The sequence below is a fragment of the Larimichthys crocea genome, chromosome XXIV (genome assembly GCF_000972845.2).
Source record: "Larimichthys crocea isolate SSNF chromosome XXIV, L_crocea_2.0, whole genome shotgun sequence".
NCBI classification, from domain to species: domain Eukaryota; kingdom Metazoa; phylum Chordata; class Actinopteri; family Sciaenidae; genus Larimichthys; species Larimichthys crocea.
Window position 1 is genome coordinate 11,117,423 of NC_040034.1, and position 17,725 is coordinate 11,135,147.

Here is a 17,725-nt window from a genome sequence, read left to right on the forward strand (position 1 = left end):
CCCTACAGACTGAGCTACTGATTGTGAGGTTACATATGAAATTCAAGAATTAATTTAGACACTCACTTGTCTATTTGTCATATACATATGTGTAGTGTTATGCAGTGTACTATGTGTCCAAGTTTGTACTAAAATAATGAAAAATAAGAATTAGAAAATCAATGATAGAAGGTTCAAAATCTAAATAAATAGATGAACATATGTCACATAAATGCAACAAAAGAATGTGCAAGGCAGTGCCAAAAGGTCAGTGAAGACTGTGTCAGATAAGATAAAATAAGATTTTAATGATCCCTCTTGTCACTTGTTACAGTTTGATTACTCATAAATAAAAAATAAAGAAACATATAGTTAAAGTCATGAAGTCATGCTGGTGTTAGAGAGTCTCACAGCTGTTGGAATGAAGGACCTGTGGTAGCGCTCCTTCTTACATGGTGGGAGTAGCAGTCTGTTGCTGAAGGAGCTGTTTAAGGCCTCCACAGTCTCATGCAGGAGGTGAGAGGAGTTGTTCATGGTGGAACAACTCTCCCTCACTTCCTCTAAGGAATCTAAGGGGGCAGTCCAGGACAGAGCTGGCCCTCTTGACTAGTCTGTGTTTTGGTCCCAGGCAACTGCATAGAACAAGGCAGATGTTACTTCAGTGTCGTAGAAAGTCCTAAACAGTTCTACACAGTCCAGAGGACCTGAGTCTCCTCAGTAAGTGGAGATCACATTGATCTTTTTTGTACAGGACGTCTGTGTTGTCCGACCATTCCAGTTTATTGTTGAGGTGAACACACAGGTATCTGTATGCTCCCACCATCTCCATGTCAAATCTCTGAATGTTCACTGGTGTGGTCTCTGAGGCGTCTTGAGATCGTCTGTTCGTCTTGGTTGAGATTGCATCCATTGACAAAGATAACCTGTACTGCGGCTCATTTCCTCCTGATACACATCCAACAATGGCTGTATCCTTTTATAATTTATATACGTCAGATACAGTTTTCCTTTCCAATTAATTTAAGGTCATGAGTTCAAGTTTCTTTGGCTTTTTTAAAATGATTCTTTGATCAGATGTTTCCTGATTTAAATTAGACAACCTTTCTTTCTTTACATTGCATTGAGCTGCCTAATATATTCTGTAAAAATGGGATGAAATGAAAAATGAGGCACTAGTTCTGCACTAGTATTTCAGTATGTGGCAAAGGGAATCACACCGGCAACATGGTTGTTATGTGGCATGTGCTGCAACCATTTAGCTACCATGACACAGTACTTCTCTTTTTATACATTGTCATGTCACCTTTTCAGCTTGTTCATTCTGTTTATCTGTGCATCATTGCAACATTTTCCATCTCATTCTTGACTTTTTGTGTTACACTGCTGCCCATTTGTCAATTTTTTTTTTTCCGTCTCTGTTCTCAAAGAGAATTTTGTTTTGCGGAAAACTCTGCAACTGTTATGGTTGAAGTTCATGATTACAAAAAGCTGACATCCAATGCAAAAAAAAAAGATTAAAAAAATTATTTGATGTTAACAAAATGACATGCATTATTAATTATTATTATAAGTATAGAAAAACTTCACGCAATGTTGCAGATGAATGGCTTTGTCTTTTTCCTAAATTGAAAAGTACCGAGCTTTAATTTTGAAAATATCAGAACGGAAGTGACGCTGTTACCCTTTAGCTGCAGTTGTTTTTCGGTTTAAGAAGCCTGATAACACAATAGTTGCTACTTAGTTAAGAAGTAGTTACGTTATACGTGTATTCATTCATTTTCTACAGATGGACTGTTGCATTGTTTCCGCGCTGTGGTGTTTAATACCACTTTATTTACTTATTCACTTCCTGTTCTTCATTTTCGGGGATGCAGACTTCACTCTGCTGTGGGCCAGTCTGTTCGGCCACCGGCCAGGTGAGTGCATCCTCTTAATGTCTTATTGAGACCAGTTTCTTTACAAACAAAGGGGCTGCATGAGTATGAGGTGATGACAATGGCGTTATTCCTCCATGAGCCCTCTATGATGTTGCACAATTCGTGTCATGTTGATCCATGTCGTCTATACGACATGTAGGTGATAGTTCACATGACACACATTGTTACAGCCGCTCATGCGCTTTGGCGCACCTCTCCAAGGCGCAGTGTCATTACGCATGGTTGTTAACTTAAAGGTCCAGTTTGTGAGATTTATGGGTTTTTTTTTTTTTGTTTGTTTGTTTTTTTTTACATAGAAATGTAATATAATATTCCTAACTATGTCTTTTTTATTAGGTTTTAATCACCTAGAAATAAGAATAAGAAGCCTTTTATATTTACAAGACACAGCAGGTCCTTTTCCATGAAGTCTGCCATGTTTCTACAGTAGCCCAGAATGAACAAACTGAACGCTGCCACTAGATCTTTTTTATTTTATTATTTTCGTGTTTCACAGCCACTGTAGTCACTCTTTTGTGCCACGAAGGACTGGTTGAGGTGAGATGGTTGTAATCAGCAGCTACAGTACTAGATACCACGAAATCCTACACACTGGTCCTAAGCAGGCTGTGCATCGCACACTGTGTAAACCCTGAAAACCAGTCTGAGCATGTGAGACCATCAAATTCACTCAAGTTAAAGTAACTCTTTTCAGGAGTTACTAATGACATGTAAACAACTCTCACCTTCCGTTAATAGTCAGTGCTTAAAAGTATGTTTCATTTAATGCTTATGGAGTTAATCTTTTTAAAACACTAAAAATGTTACAATCACAACAACAAAAAAACAACATATTGATTTACTATTGATTATACTACCAATGTCTTATTTTTATTTAACGTCAGTCCACATCAGTGTGTTTAAAAGCTGCAGGCTTCACAAATACTTACTGCTGAATAAACTGCTCAACATTATGCTCGACAATGACTCTCATCCCCTTCATGACATGAGTGTAAACATGTTACAGCAAAAATTAGGAAAAAGTATTTCTTGTATTTTCTGGGTTCTGTTGAAGGTGCATGGTGAAGACCTGAAGAAGAAGTGGTGGTTTAATAGACATAAAGAAACTCCTGTGTGAAGCTCTTGTTGACGTTGAGTATTCACAGACCCAATAAGTGATATTAAATGTTGACAGTTGTGTCTTTTCGTTAACCAGAGAAGAAGCTGAAAGGGCTGGTGGTGTGGGTCACTGGAGCCTCTAGTGGTATTGGAGAGGAGGTGGCCTACCAGCTAGCAAAGTGTGGGTCACGTCTCATCCTGTCTGCTCGACGCGAGGATGAGTTAAACAGGGTGAAACGTTGCTGTTTGGGTGAGAGGATTTGGTGTTGATGTTTGATACTTTGACATAAACTCTTAACGCTGCAGTATAACACAGTAATAACATATTTCCATAGGACATTACATTGCATTACAATCAATACTTCACCTGAGTTTGCTTCATTTTCAGTCACTCTCACTTTTTGTCATGTATTCCTCAAGAGCGCCACGGCCTCCAGGATGAAGATATTCTTGTTCTTCCACTTGATTTGTTGGAGAGGACATCACATGAGGAAAAAACAAAGACTGTGATCAAGTACTTTGGACATGTAAGGTCATGGCAAAGAGTTGGCAAACAGCTCTTTTATAACACAGTGCTGGGTTCATTGCAACATTCCTATCTAGTTTTAGGTGCATCTTATATTTGCCTTGTTTGAAATACATCTTAATAATCTTACTTTGTTCTCTTTTCTGTCCACTCTTCCATGGTTTTTCAGATTGATATCCTCATCAACAATGGCGGCCGAACCCAGCGATCTCTGTGCGTGGAGACCAGCCTTGATGTGTATCAGGCCTTGATAGAGCTCAACTACCTGGGCACGGTATCCCTCACCAAGCAGGTGCTGCCTTACATGACGCAGAAAGGCACTGGGAGCATTGTGACCGTCAACAGCATATCTGGCCTAGCTGGGACACCGCTTGCAACAGGATACTCTGCCAGCAAACATGCTCTTCAGGTGAACAGAATAGTCACCTAACCTGATTTAACTTGTAAAACAGTTCTTTGATTACCTGTCTGGGTGCACGTACACCCTGTTTCTGAATGTTATCATATTATCTACAGGGTTTCTTTAATTCCCTTCGGACGGAGCTGGCTGACTTTCCAAACATACTCATCAGCAGTGTGTGTCCAGGGCCTGTACAATCAGAAATTGTCCACAATGCTTTCACAGAGGAACTGAACAAGGTAATGTATTTTATTTGTTTTTGATTTTCAATCAAAACATCTGATATTTAACAAATATTTGACATGTGACTTCAGTTTCTTTCAGTAACCCGTTTTCCTTCTGTTATCTCAGTCTGTGGCTGTAACTGGTAATCAGGAGCACAAGATGTCAACAAGTCGCTGTGTCCATTTAATGCTGGTGGGAATTTCCAACGGCGTTAAGGAAATGTGGATCACACATCAACCCTTCCTAACGTTTTGCTACATGTGGCAGTACACTCCCACCATTGCCTGGTTCATCACAAACCTGTTGGGCAGAAAACGGGTGCAGAATTTCAAAGCTGGCTTGGTAGGTTTTCATCTCAGGAAATCCATGTGTACAAAGTTAATATTCACCTTAAGCATAGGCTACACTTAATCAGCTGGGAGGTCCACCTGGTGTAGGGCTGCAGAAATCAGACATTACAATGTTTTTGACTTAATTAGTCTACCATATATATTTACCTTACGGACGTGAAAATCAACTCAACTCTCAACTGTTCTTTTCAAGGTCACTCAATGCTGTCCCACCTTCACAGATATAACATTGTAGCAAGTCAGCCACATGCTTGCACAGTCCCATGTGCAGATTTAATCATCCAAAACAAATGAAAACACCTGTTTGTGTGTGCCTTGAGTACATATGACCTTTAACGAAACACTTCCTGTTGACTACTGCAAAATGAATCTACATATTTAAGGTGTACGTATGTTCTCCTGGTCTAATTCAGATATAAGGCTTGCGTTACTCACAAGGTGACACAAAGTGAGTCTGTGAAGGGATCAGTTTGTTGTTTCTGTATGTTGCACGGTTGACCTTGCTCTGTCCGACCTGGGATCAGGACATTCTCATCGCCAAAGCTCAAAAACGTGGCAGACACTACGCAGAGCTGTTTCTTATGAGCTTGGGGTCTCGGCTGTTATTGACTTTGCTTGAGTCGGTGTGTCTGTTGGCCTCTGCTGGACAGTGACAGCTGAAGGCCATAAAGAAAGGTCATGTTCCAACAGGCTAGACACTGGAGCATCACATGCTCGTCTTCAGTAAGGTCTGTGACGTATCCTTTTGAGACGAGAATAAAAGAAATGCTCTCTGCAGCCTATACAACTATACAAACTCTACAGTGAAGTGACTCGAGTTAAGAAAATGTCAGGGTCATGCTTGTGTCCAACACACAATTACTACAGATTCACAAATCTCACAGGGATGCCAAACATCAGTGCTAACATGTAGCCTGTTTCTTTCACAGGATGCAGACTCTTCATACTTCAGGAAGCCTAAGAACTACTGAACCTGACCCTGAAGAGGAAACACGTTTACTGCACTCCTAATGTTCGATCGGAAAAGTGATGGAGTTTTTTTTCTGCAAAATTTTGGGGTCTTTGCCTTCATCTGGAATAAAAACACTGAGGGACACAACTGCTTTAACAGCTCAGAGCTCTGTTCCTAACACATGGCGGATTTTAACAGGAATGGGTACTCTCTTTTATTTTATTATGCTTTCATCTCAAATCTTGTAACTTGTAACTTCTGGTCGAGAGCCTATGTATATTTGTAACAAGAATGGTGGATTTTATGTAGGAATGAAGCATTTGTACCAACTAATAAAATATATCTTGTAAACACGACAAAACTGCTTCTGCCAAGCTATTTTATTATAAGTATATATAGTTACACATATAAAAATCAACAATATGTACAAGAGACTATGGACAAATTCATTTAACGCTTCATTCTAAATTGTAAACAAGTGAATTGTAAACAAAACAATAGCACTGAACACCTTACACATACAACAAGACATACCCAAGGCACATCCTCGATATCTTAACAAAACATTAAAATTCTTGTCCCGTTTTTGAGGACAGGGAGGGGAATCACCTGAAAATTATGAAATCTAAAAAGGACGATAAAACCAGAGGTATTTATCAGGTGTCTTCTAGAGGGGAGGTGGGCAAATTTAGTCACTTTTTTTTTTTTTTTAAAGCACAAACATTAATAAACAACCCACAAAACGTGTGCTTCGGTTATCAGGGACTCTTTCATGATACAATTTTTTTTTCTTTAATGCTCTGCTCAAGGAGGTAGTCCACCATCGTCAGTTAAAAGATTTCGCAACTTGTACAACTGTAGCAGTGGTGATGCCACTGCTTCTTCTTCCTCTGTGGTGCAAGAAATGAAGCACCAAACAGATCAAATTAACGTAAAAAACAACAACAACAAAGTAGGTTCCCGTACAGACATTAGTCTCCTGAAATCATGTGTGTCAACAGTTTCAAATGTAAATCTCCAAAACTGATAGAAGTTTTCTCTTTCTTTCTTGTTCATTGATCTTGCCGTGGTAGTACCGACTTAAAAGCATCTTCTTTCAGCAGAAAAGGGCAGAAGAGGCTGCAGGTCAGAGGCAGGGGAAGTGAAGGGGGGCTGAGGAATAAATAGGGTATCCTAGAGGGGGATCGGCTGCTTGAACAGTCAGGTTCCTCAGCATGAATGGGTGAGCCTGGATGCTGTAACGCTCCTCGTCATCGTTGGTAGCATACAGGAGCTCCCAGGAAAGGTTTGCCCACTGGCCTCTCACCCCCTCTCCATTCAAATGGCCCACATGCACCAGCTGCTCCTGCAGGGACAGGACTCGCCCTGTGTAGGTACCCTATGGACAAGGACAGTCAATTATACAAGACGTGCATATCACAGACAACCTCAATTTTACTCCACTGACTGAACACGAATAAGTTGTAAGGTATCAACAGATGATTTTTTATATTTTAGAGCTTTGACAGAATGTAAATGAGGACTGGAGGGTGTAATTACCATAGCGAGGTCATGTCCGAGAGAGAATAGGAAGGGTTTCTCCTGAAGCACACTATCGTGCCAGCCTTTCTCAGTCACAAGGCCAATGTACCAGTCCCTTTCATATTCCTCCAAGGTGCTGAACAATTCCTCAGCGGACTCCATGGGTCCTAGACTTGCTTGATCAAAGAGCAGTTTGAAACTGAACCTGATGGCAAACAAAACCATACAAGAAGAATTCAGTTGAAGTCAGTGATCAGAATTACCACAATGTATAAAGTCCAAATACCAATTTTACCTGAAAGCACGAAGTGCGAGCTGGTAAAGTTCTTTACTTGAGGAGAGCCAGTCAAGTCCTTCCGTCCATGGTACATCTCCACAATAGAGTCTGTAGACGTAACTGGGACTAGTGAAGGCAGATTCTGCCCCCAGTGAGATGAGACATGAAAGTGCGACCTGTGCATGCAGCTCTTTCAAGGCCTCGTCCTCCTTCAGGGCTTTGGTCATGTCCTCTGGGGTCTCGCCCTGCACAGCAGGCCCAAACCGCCCCAAGGTGAACCGAAACCAGTCCTCAGGAAACAAAGGCTTGAGCTGCAGCAGTCGAGATGGTAGCAAAGGTGCTGTCCTCCACCCAGTTGGTAAGTTAAATACCTCCGACTGGGGGCAGCTGAAGTTCAGCTGAGGAAGAGAACCAGGAGTCTCTCTGAAGACCTCCGGGTTACAGCCTTTATCCACTACTGGCATCCCGATGCCAAGACCCAGAGGCTGCAGTGGCTGCAAGGCAGAGAGAGCCATGTTTTCAAAAAGACTGTCCATCTCCACAGAGCCCGGCAGAGAGGCCCCTGTCTGCATCGCCGAGTTTCCAGGCTGTGCCTCTGCAGTCACTAATGCCACTGTCCGCCTGGCTGGCTGAGGTCCAAATAAGTCATCCTCATCTGACCAATCACCAAAGGAGGTCAAACTGGAGCTATCCTGTCTAAACCTGAGAGAAGACACGTTGGATTCCACCATGACCGCCTCAGGTGGCTGGTTACATGTGGTCTGGGCCAACTGGGAAGACTGGGACTTCCTGCCTCCAACACCTGGCCCTTCTTCACTGCTCCACAGAAACCCTTTATGCTTCTGCACACAATATCGGAGAAGCAACCAGACAAGCGCTTTTAGAAAGTCGTCCTGAAGTTTCCTCAAGTTGTCGTGAGAGTCAATGATGCCAGAGAGAACATTTCGGGCATCAGAGTAGACTCGCACTGCAAGGGCAGCACAAGGGGTGAGGGCGTTTCCCCAATGCAGGTTAAAGCCCTGGGTGAAACCGAGCCGCTCGGGCCGCTCAAAAGCAGCCTCAAACACCTCATCTACCCTCCGTGCCTCCACTGTGTGGCACGATGTCTCTTGCAGCTCGAGACCCTGCAACAAACCACACCGCATTATGTAATGTTGTGGTATATGACTGTGGTGATTCTTCTTAACAGACAAATAAGAAGACACAGTACCTTAATGTTGACTGTACAGTAGCCGTATCCTCTCTCCAGGATCATTATCCAAACCATACGGTCCTGAAAGCGGCCAAGAAAATGAGAGCCTGGGGCTAAAGAACCTACAGACGGGGGGAGAAAATCATCAACCACTCATGCGTCTATCGTGTAAAGAGATGTGATGTGTAAATTGAGGGCAAGAGGGGTAGGAAAACACACAATATGTATACACATCATGTAACACACATAAGTAAGGGTGCATCTCTTTCATTTTGCATCAGCTGTGCATCCCTTTGCTGACTGTGTGGATAACACGACTACTGGATGAGCTGCAGGGAGACGTGTACCACCGCAGTTGTACAGGAAGGTCATGATACTGTTTTAACTGGCTGACTGCACAGACATCTAAATATTGAATCTGTTCTTGGCCTCTAAAACTTCTTTTATACAATCTGAGCTTTTTATTCTGGGTACCAGAAGACAGTGGACAGACGTTTATTCCAACACAGATGAACAGCAATGTCTTGGTGTTTTTAGGTTGGATAGTGCTTACTTGGCTCATGAATAATGTCATGTCTCGTAACGACATCTCAGAATAGACCCTGCTTCTACCTCATGATGGGAAGTGACACGCTGGGCAGGCTCCTTTCCTGCTCGCTGCTCCACGGCCCCAAGTGTGAGCAAAGCAACAGCTAACAACAACTAGCCAACAAGCACTTCTTCCGAACATGCGTCACAGCTACAGTGACCCAAGTTCACATAAAAAATGACATCACCTCAGCAGTTTTATTCAATTTTGAGTCATCAATCCATAAATAATGATACTCTCCTTGCACCATTCTTTTCCCCCTCTTGCCCCCTTCTGAACAAACCCAGAACAAAATCCTAGCAGCAGCAGCAGCAGCAGCAGCAGCAGCTCCGTTTGGCCTGAGAGTATTACGCGGTTAATGGTGCGGAAACATTCGGATGTAATGAATACAGATCAGCGCTATTTTTTTTGGGTCACTTCACAGGAAGCTTAACTGGATCATGCGAGCTCACATTACTGCCAGCAATACCGAAGAGCGCCTCACAACAACATTCCTCTTACTATTAAACCATATGAGGTGATGGTTCAGTGCTCTTTGAACTGCATACTGTCCCTACTTGACCTATAGGAAGATTCGGTCCTTGTAATTATTGTATAAGTCAAAACACAATGTAGTAAAAAAAAAAAAAAACATATTATTTTGATATTGTTTGACCTCTGTGTGTACTGTTGTGGAGTGTAAATAACAAAATCAGCAAATACTTCATGTAAAAACTGAAATCAGTAATATTACATTTAATTTTAGATAAAGGACAGAAACGTTTGATTAATCTAGCTGACTAGTTAAGGAAATAAAAAATCTATTCCAAATATTTTGATTATCAGTTGATAATCTAAATTATTTAGTGACGTTAAATATCATTTGTGAGCTACTACTTGACTGGTCAAACAAAAAGAGAGAATTCTTTGTTAATAAAAACATCCGCAGATTTTTGCAAATGCTAAAATCGTAATCACCGTTTACTTGTAACGTGAGAATAATTTTAAAAAAGGAAGACACCAAAGAGAAAGGTGAGATCAAGTGACTAACCTAGTGACCCTCTTGCAAAGGCTGTCCTCAGAGCAGAGGCCAGACTTCCGCTCATCTGCTGGTAGAAGATTGAGTCTGGGCAGGGACAGGCGGTACCTACGGGGCCTGGCCAACTGCGCTGAGGCCTGGGGAAACCCACTAAGAAGATGGGCAGGGTGAAGAGAGGCAGTAGAGGGGCGGACAACAAGGCAGATAGGGTCACCACAGCCAGCAGCAGTGGGCATAGGGAGGCGTTCAGAGCCAAGAGAGTTCCAGCCGACTGGCGGCGCTGCTTCTTTTCTGTCCAAGATGTCACCAACACAGTCAGGGTGAACTTCAGCTTGGCAAAGAACTGGGTCAGTCTGTCGATCAGGAGGCCCACCTGGATCAGAAAGGTAAACATGAAGAGCGCTCTATGTACTTCTAATTATGTTTTTCTTTTTTAATATCTGCTAACCAAACCAAGAGTTTGGAACAATTTCACTGCAGCATTATTAAAATACACCTTGATTAGGTACACCTGTAAAATAAAATGTAATGTAATGTAAAACAAAACCTCACCTTAACAAGGATAATAATGTGTAGTTTTAATTGACACTGCCACTGTTCATTTAACTATATGTTTATTATTGGGGCTGTAATTTGCAGTGGTGTTGACCTGGACTTTTGTATAAGAGGACCGGTTCTCAAACTATGGTACGAGTAAAAAAAAAAAACTCTTGCAATTGTGGCTCCAAACAGGAAATATTAGGAATTTGGATCAGGGGAACCCCATTAACACCAAATTAACTCTGGTTCTTGAAGCGGTTCTGTTCAGGATTCAACAACAGTCAACAATAAATAATCTTCTTTCAAAATAGTGGTACTTAGAGAGATGAATACTTTCAGAGGTGGTACGTGGTAAAACGTACGTGAGAAACTCTCACTATCACACACACACACACACACACAGACACACACACACACACACACACACACACACACACACACACACACACTATTAAGACTATTACACATTTTAGTATAATGCAGTCCAGTACAACACCACCACTAACTACAACCTCAGTATTAAACACCTCTCTTGACAGCGACCACTAACTACAACCTCAGTATTAAACACCTCTCTTGACAGCGTTAATAAATTCTACACATGGGACAATGTATAAGTGGTGGCAGATCTGTTGTATGGGATTACATTGTACAGGTGTACCTAAAAAATAAAAAGATGCAATATGTTGGGGAAAAAAAAAGACACAGTACCCATGATGATTTTGTGTAAAAACAGTGTGAACAATTGAAAGATGTAGTAGGACTGTTAGGACAAATTTAAACCTATGCAGATATAATATACAAGAGGATCTAATGTCTCACCAGAAGAAGCTGAACTCCAGTGCCAAGGTTGTCCCACCACAGCAGCATGTTGTTTCCAGCTGCAAACCGCATCAAGACCACCACCACCATTTGTAGCAGAGCATCCTCTGAACTCTGCCAGACCTGCACAGCAACAAAGAGCGATCAGTGTGAGCACAACACAGAAAAAAATCAAGCAAAACACATACTGGGATAAATCACAGTGCATTTTAAGAAGGAAAAAAAGTTGTGCAAGAAGACTCGTTTTTCATTGTCAAGACTCTGCCTGAAATCCGTTTTCATTGTAATAATTAATTTCTGCATGTTATGTTCACACTGATACTTAGAAGAACTGCAAGAGTGTGAGCATACCACTCTAAAGGCTCGTGTGAATCCCACACTGAGGGAAGCCGTGTGGAGCATCTGCAGAGATTTGTCCATGGACAGGAAAGCAATCATTGCAAATGGAGACACTGTGAAGTCAAACAGTAAACGTGGGTCAAAAACACATTCACATACAGAGCATTGTAGTTTTCACACCTAAAAAGTATGGTAAAATAAAATAAAAACCTCACCAAGATAAAGAAGGACTCTTCTGATGGCTGCAGCAACATATAAGCCTCTGTTTCTCTGCTTGAAAGTCTGCACACTGGACATGCCCTTAGGGTACAGGGGATTGAGGAACACTCCTCCCAATACGTAGGCCCCTTGGATCTCTCTGAGACCCCAGCAGAGACAGAAGAGTACGAGGAGGAGGTAGCTGACTGGAGCCTGGGGTCCTGAAACCAAGCTGTGGGACAGAGCTGAACCAAGAAAGTGATGCAACACCCCTGCCTCTGCCATCGCCACAAGTAGCAGGCTCAAATATAGCAGCATCTCCCTGCAGCCCAGTTTCCAGCCAAAGGAACTGCGAGGAAGAGGAGGTGGTGACCCCCCTCTGCGAAATCCATGATCCCCAAATGCTGCCCTGGGACCTCTGCAGAGTGTGCCAACCTGGCTGAGATCCAGACTCAGCAGAAATCCCGTTGAGATGGAGAAGAGAACCACACCCAGTGTTGAGGGAATGAAATAATTGCACACAGCTACGCCGGCAGATACACCAAACATCAACAGCAGCCTGTGGGACAGCGCGCACACAAAACGTCAGAGCGGATGATACACAGGCGTCACAATTGTCAAATTAATGGGACTAATAGACTCTGATGAGGACTGAGGACAGGACTTTTAAGTGTCAGGCTCACATTATGAATGGATTTATATGTAGTTTAGATAACGTGCATTGAAGTAATGTATATATGCCACCTGAGGTTTTATAGACCAAAAGATTAATCGATTAATCTAGAAAATAATCTCTAGATTAACTGATAATGAAAGAAACTGCAGCACTATACAGTGTAGTACAAGAGACATATTGTATGAAATTATTATTATATTATTTACATTTGCCTATATTAGTGTAAAACTACAGATGACATTTAAGTCATGTTTGCATGCAATATTTACCTGAGGTTGCTGGACATGGGCGAGCCTCCTAAGCCAAACACGAGAGCCTGCTCCATGCCCCAGAGGAGCAGGGCGTCCAGGGGAGGCAGTATACCGAGCGCCCACAGCAGAGGTAGGAAGAGAAACAGCACATGGAGAACCTGGCTGGCCAGTTGGAGTTCAGGGACGGGGTCCGAGAACCTAAATCAGAGCAGGTTATTGAGACTTATTGTGGCAGCAAGCATTAAATAAACATAAAAAAGGACTTTTGCTCACCTGTCAGCCAAGTCCACAGCAATGAAAATAAAGATGTAGAGGGGTCGGGTGAGTGGTGTGATCTCATAAGTGTCCTGTGCCTGGAAAGTGGCCGTCTCTGTGGCTGTATTTACAATGAGGGAATATTCAGCTATACACAGTGTCACCCAACTCAGGACAAAGACGACCAGGGACACGCCAATGCTGCCATAGAGCGCAGTCAGTCTGCCAAGGAAAACATACCATGTCCCAAAGCCGCAGAGCACCCCAGCAAGGACTGTGTGTAGCACCACACTGAGCCCAAACCTTTTCCCAGGAGCAATAAATCGGACCGTCTCCGGGCTGACGCAGTTGGTGAATTCCACTTCCTCTTCATCAACCAAGATGTTGGGAGCACCAAGTCTCTCCACTGTGCCACTCCTCCGAGCGGCATACAATGCCAGGGCCTGGACACCCGCTGCAGCCCCGAACATAAGCATACCAGAGAGCACTGTGGCGTGGAGCTCCTGAAGCAGCTGCAGCTGGCAGAGCAGAGTAGCGATTCCCCCAAAAAGCCATGGTGTCAAGAACAAGACTACCTGATTGACGTAGACATATGGTGGAGCACAGTAGCCCAACTTGAAGCGTGGACCCCCCAACACCGTCTGGGGGAAGCGCTTCCAGAAGAACTCCTGCTTGTACTCATTAAGAAGGGGCACATCTGGCCCCATTCTGACCATTCCCGAAGGGGTGGCAGGTCATCTCCACACAGCTGAAGGACGGCGTCCATTCATCGTCCCATACACAATGAAGCTGCCTGCAAAAAAGCACAGCTTCAGTTAGGCAACGGAGACAGCAGTAGCTCCAGTGTAGTAACTTAAGTTACAAGTACTTTTGGAGTTTAGTCTCCAAGAGTAGGCTTCCTTTTTGTTTGAGCTTATACTTGGGCTGGCTCAGGTCGTCCCTCAGTTATGTCCCATGAGCTCTTTTCTCTCTCTGTATCTGTGAACATTCATGTCCCATTAATATGTTACTAACTTCGCTTCTTCCTCAGAGTTTTTGTGCCTTCTCGTCTCGCAGGTTCTCATGGATTGTGGCTGCTGCTGCGCTCCCGCACGACGTCCCCTACATATATTAATATTATTGCTACCTTTAGTCATATCTCTATTAAAGTTTATAGCTACAGTTATTATAACTATGTGTGTCTCTCGATTTATCCATCTACGGACGACCGTCCACCGATCCAATGAGCTCGGTTCTGCTCCTGGTGGGAACTGTTGGGTCTCTGTAGATAATAAAGATAATAAGAGTGTTGACCTGCTCTATATCTCCCATAACTTTTGTTATGAATCGACGCTGTATAATAAAATAATAAAATCCAAGCCTGTATTTTGATTTCACTGAACACTGGGCTTCAGTCACAGCACATATAGTATATATAATACATACTTTTATTGCTAATATAATACTCCCAAATAAAATCTTTAAAGCCATTTAACAATAACAGGAGAGGCATGTCTCCTCTGGCACCTCCTCATCTCTCTTCATAACACTGACAGAGCATCCCTGAAACTCTCTCTAAAATTAGCACCTATACACAATGAGTTTATATTAAAAACATGTTTAATAAATAACAGAGGCAGCACAAAAATGAGACAAACACAGGAGCAACAGCTGCCCAGTTGCCATGAAAACACATCACAGAGGCAGCAGCCTGTGGATGCGCTAATGTCTGACTGTAAGTCACACCTCGACAATAACAAAAACAGGTAATTCACTTGCAGTGAGCGTGTGAGCGTGTTTCTTCACCTCTCCGTGACTGATGCTGTGTCTTTATCTCAGCTAGCTGTATTATTGTTAGCTAGCGATGCCAGCCTGACTCTCCGTTAGCTTCGCGAGGTAAATAAACAGCGAGCCCAGAGACCCGCGGGGTCCCCGGTGTGAGACAGACTTACCGCCAACAGCAGGACAGTCAACCGCAGGTGAGCTCTGTGTGATATTTGACGATATGGGCGCTATTGTGGGCGAGCGGGCGGAAATCGCCAGCGTTAACATTAGCTGCGAGCTAACCGCTTCAGAGCCGAGCAACATCGGCATGATACACAGGCGGATTGTAGCCAATGGGAGAGGAGACAGGAGGAGAGCGCGTCCTCTGATTGGCCCTTTAAACGCGTATAAACCCGCCCCTTCAACGACTACACACACACGCACACACACAAAGGAATAACACACATCACAAATCCATGTTTGATGTGTGATTATGAGGGAGGATCTATCTATCTATCTATCTATCTATCTATCTATCTATCTATCTATCTATCTATCTATCTATCTATCTATCTATCTATCTATCTATCTATCTATTTTAAACAAGGCTGGTTGGTGTCCTGATTTATATGAGGCTGACAGAACTGCTTTATTCTATATGTGTATAAGATAAGATAAGGCTGACTTTAACTTTTGGCACAGGGAGAACATGCAAATCTACATCTTATCGTATCCACGTATAAGATAAAGCAGTTCTGTCAGTCTCATATAAATCAGGACACGTGGACTGTGGTTGTCATTGTGTGAGTGGCGATCACAGTCAGCTGTTCCAAACCAGCTTTACTAAAATCTGTCATTGTATGAAAAGTTGGTAAAACTACATTAACAGAGAGTCAAGTAAAAAATGCAGACAGCCTTCTTCAATAAGTAATATATAGACAGACAGACAGACAGACAGACAGACAGACAGACAGATAGATAGATAACACCGAACAATGAAACGACCATCCCTCTTTGCAATTATATCAAATGACACACCTGGCTGTTTATCCTCCTCATCCTAAATCATTTTTCAACCTCTTTCTTGCCAATATCAATCCCCACATCTAATGTGCTTAGCTGACCCTAAAACTGACACAGGACTAGAAATATTAATAATACATGTTCTTAATACAAAAAAGAGCAAATCCTACAAGTATTTTATTACTTCAATATAATGAAAGTGATTGTGGTCAAGTATCTGCCTCTGAGAAGGAGGGCAAAAAAAGGAGGATCATGAAGTGATCAACTAAAAAGGCCACACTATCACCACAATGAAAGATAATAATCTCGAGCCAAGGAGATTAAATTGTTGTTGTTATTCTTCACCGGGGGTGAGGGGATAAGGGTGGATAGGAGGTTGTGTTCATTTGTCATTCTGAAAAAAACAATTTTCTGCTCTGTGTCGGACACAGTAAACCATCACAAAAGAAAAACACGACAGTCACGACATCATATATTGCACTTTATAATCCACCCATAGCACCACTTATTTAAAATCATTGCTCCATTTTTGTTATAGCTGCCTGACAAAGATTACCAAGTTGAATTAAGACTTAAAAGTCGTTACAGGAATTAAAGCAGAAAATGCAAATATCATGAAATAAAAGAGCTGAAATAAAACCTGTCTACAAAAGACCACCTGACGTCGCTCTGAAAATTGAATTCTGTTGAATTGTTTGGTTATTGTTACCTTGTTTTTGCCATTTTTTTAACCAAGCAATGCGCTTTGTGTGATTAAAATAATGTGATAAATGACACACAAGTTCAATAATGTGATAAATCACAACACAGGTCTAGAAATGAATAGCAGTTAAGATTTAATGCTTCTTGCGAGGCGTGCTCTCATCCAAAATGTTTACACAAAATAAAAGCATTTTCATTCTAATTGTCACTCTCACTGCATTCTTTTATCTGTGTTTTCCCCATTCGCTTCCTCTATTCATTCTGTATTCCAGGGAGCCTCACGGGAAACAAATTACAGGAAAATGACAAGTGACAACAATAACTCAATGACAAATTCAAGAGAGGCAATATGGCAAGATTGTTTTTGAATAGAGAACGTATTCGTCGGGGATGAAAAATGAACTCAGGACATAATATGCACCTTTTAAAAACAAAATAATTTATATTTTGATGACGACCTGCGGTTTGGTTGCCATCAGCAGCTAGACGTGGAGAAAACATTTCATTTTTACAACAGCGATTCAAAGTCAAGTGGTGATGTTGATGTAATTGTAACCTCTACCGAGGACAGTCGCAGATTATTCACAGAGTCTTGGACTAATGGTGCTCTGAATGCACAGAGACAGCAAATGTAGGGAGTTAGTGGACCAGCAGTAATGGCCCCATACAGAGCATGTGTTTTTCTATGTGTGTGTGTGTTGGTGGGTATGGGGGAAAAAGCATCATCTATAACTGATTCACAACTACTACCACAAGCATGTCTAATTATGAATCCAGACTACCAACTGTAGAGGCCAACTCACTTCTCCCTCTCCACTCCTCTCCCTATCTCTTTCTCTCTCTCTCCCTCTCTCTCTCTCTGGCTCTCTATCACCCTTCTTGTTCCCTGCCGCTCGAGCCGGGCTCCATATCAGGCAGATGAAAACATAACCTGTCACATTCCATCCCATTAAACCAGCTACGGACCATGTGGTCGACTCACATGGAGGAGTGAGGAGAGGGAGAGACAGAGAGAGAGAGACAGAGAGCAATGCATCTGGTTTCACTCCGAACTGATGAATTATTCACAATCTATATGCTAATGTCACTTTAATGTTAAAAATACTGACAGA

The 17,725-nt window shown here is 42.4% G+C and overlaps 2 protein-coding genes across 2 annotated transcripts; one reads left to right on the plus strand and one right to left on the minus strand.

Annotated features, from left to right (window-relative positions):
- The first annotated feature begins 1,625 nt into the window (after positions 1-1,625).
- dhrs7 (dehydrogenase/reductase (SDR family) member 7) lies at positions 1,626-5,823 on the plus strand. The gene is made up of 7 exons (XM_010734167.3): positions 1,626-1,895; positions 3,112-3,264; positions 3,435-3,541; positions 3,710-3,949; positions 4,057-4,179; positions 4,292-4,507; positions 5,445-5,823. Exons 1-7 carry the CDS (start codon positions 1,766-1,768, stop codon positions 5,484-5,486), a joined length of 1,011 nt encoding a protein of 336 aa, XP_010732469.2. The 5' UTR covers positions 1,626-1,765; the 3' UTR covers positions 5,487-5,823.
- A 9-nt stretch (positions 5,824-5,832) lies between these two features.
- Positions 5,833-15,242, minus strand: pcnx4 (pecanex 4). The gene is made up of 11 exons (XM_010734169.3): positions 15,077-15,242; positions 13,164-13,938; positions 12,909-13,088; positions 11,981-12,522; positions 11,778-11,878; positions 11,427-11,549; positions 10,077-10,437; positions 8,476-8,579; positions 7,284-8,389; positions 7,007-7,193; positions 5,833-6,845 (listed from the first exon to the last, which is right to left on the minus strand). Exons 2-11 carry the CDS (start codon positions 13,859-13,861, stop codon positions 6,594-6,596), a joined length of 3,654 nt encoding a protein of 1,217 aa, XP_010732471.3. The 5' UTR covers positions 13,862-13,938; positions 15,077-15,242; the 3' UTR covers positions 5,833-6,593.
- Positions 15,243-17,725: the final 2,483 nt, after the last annotated feature.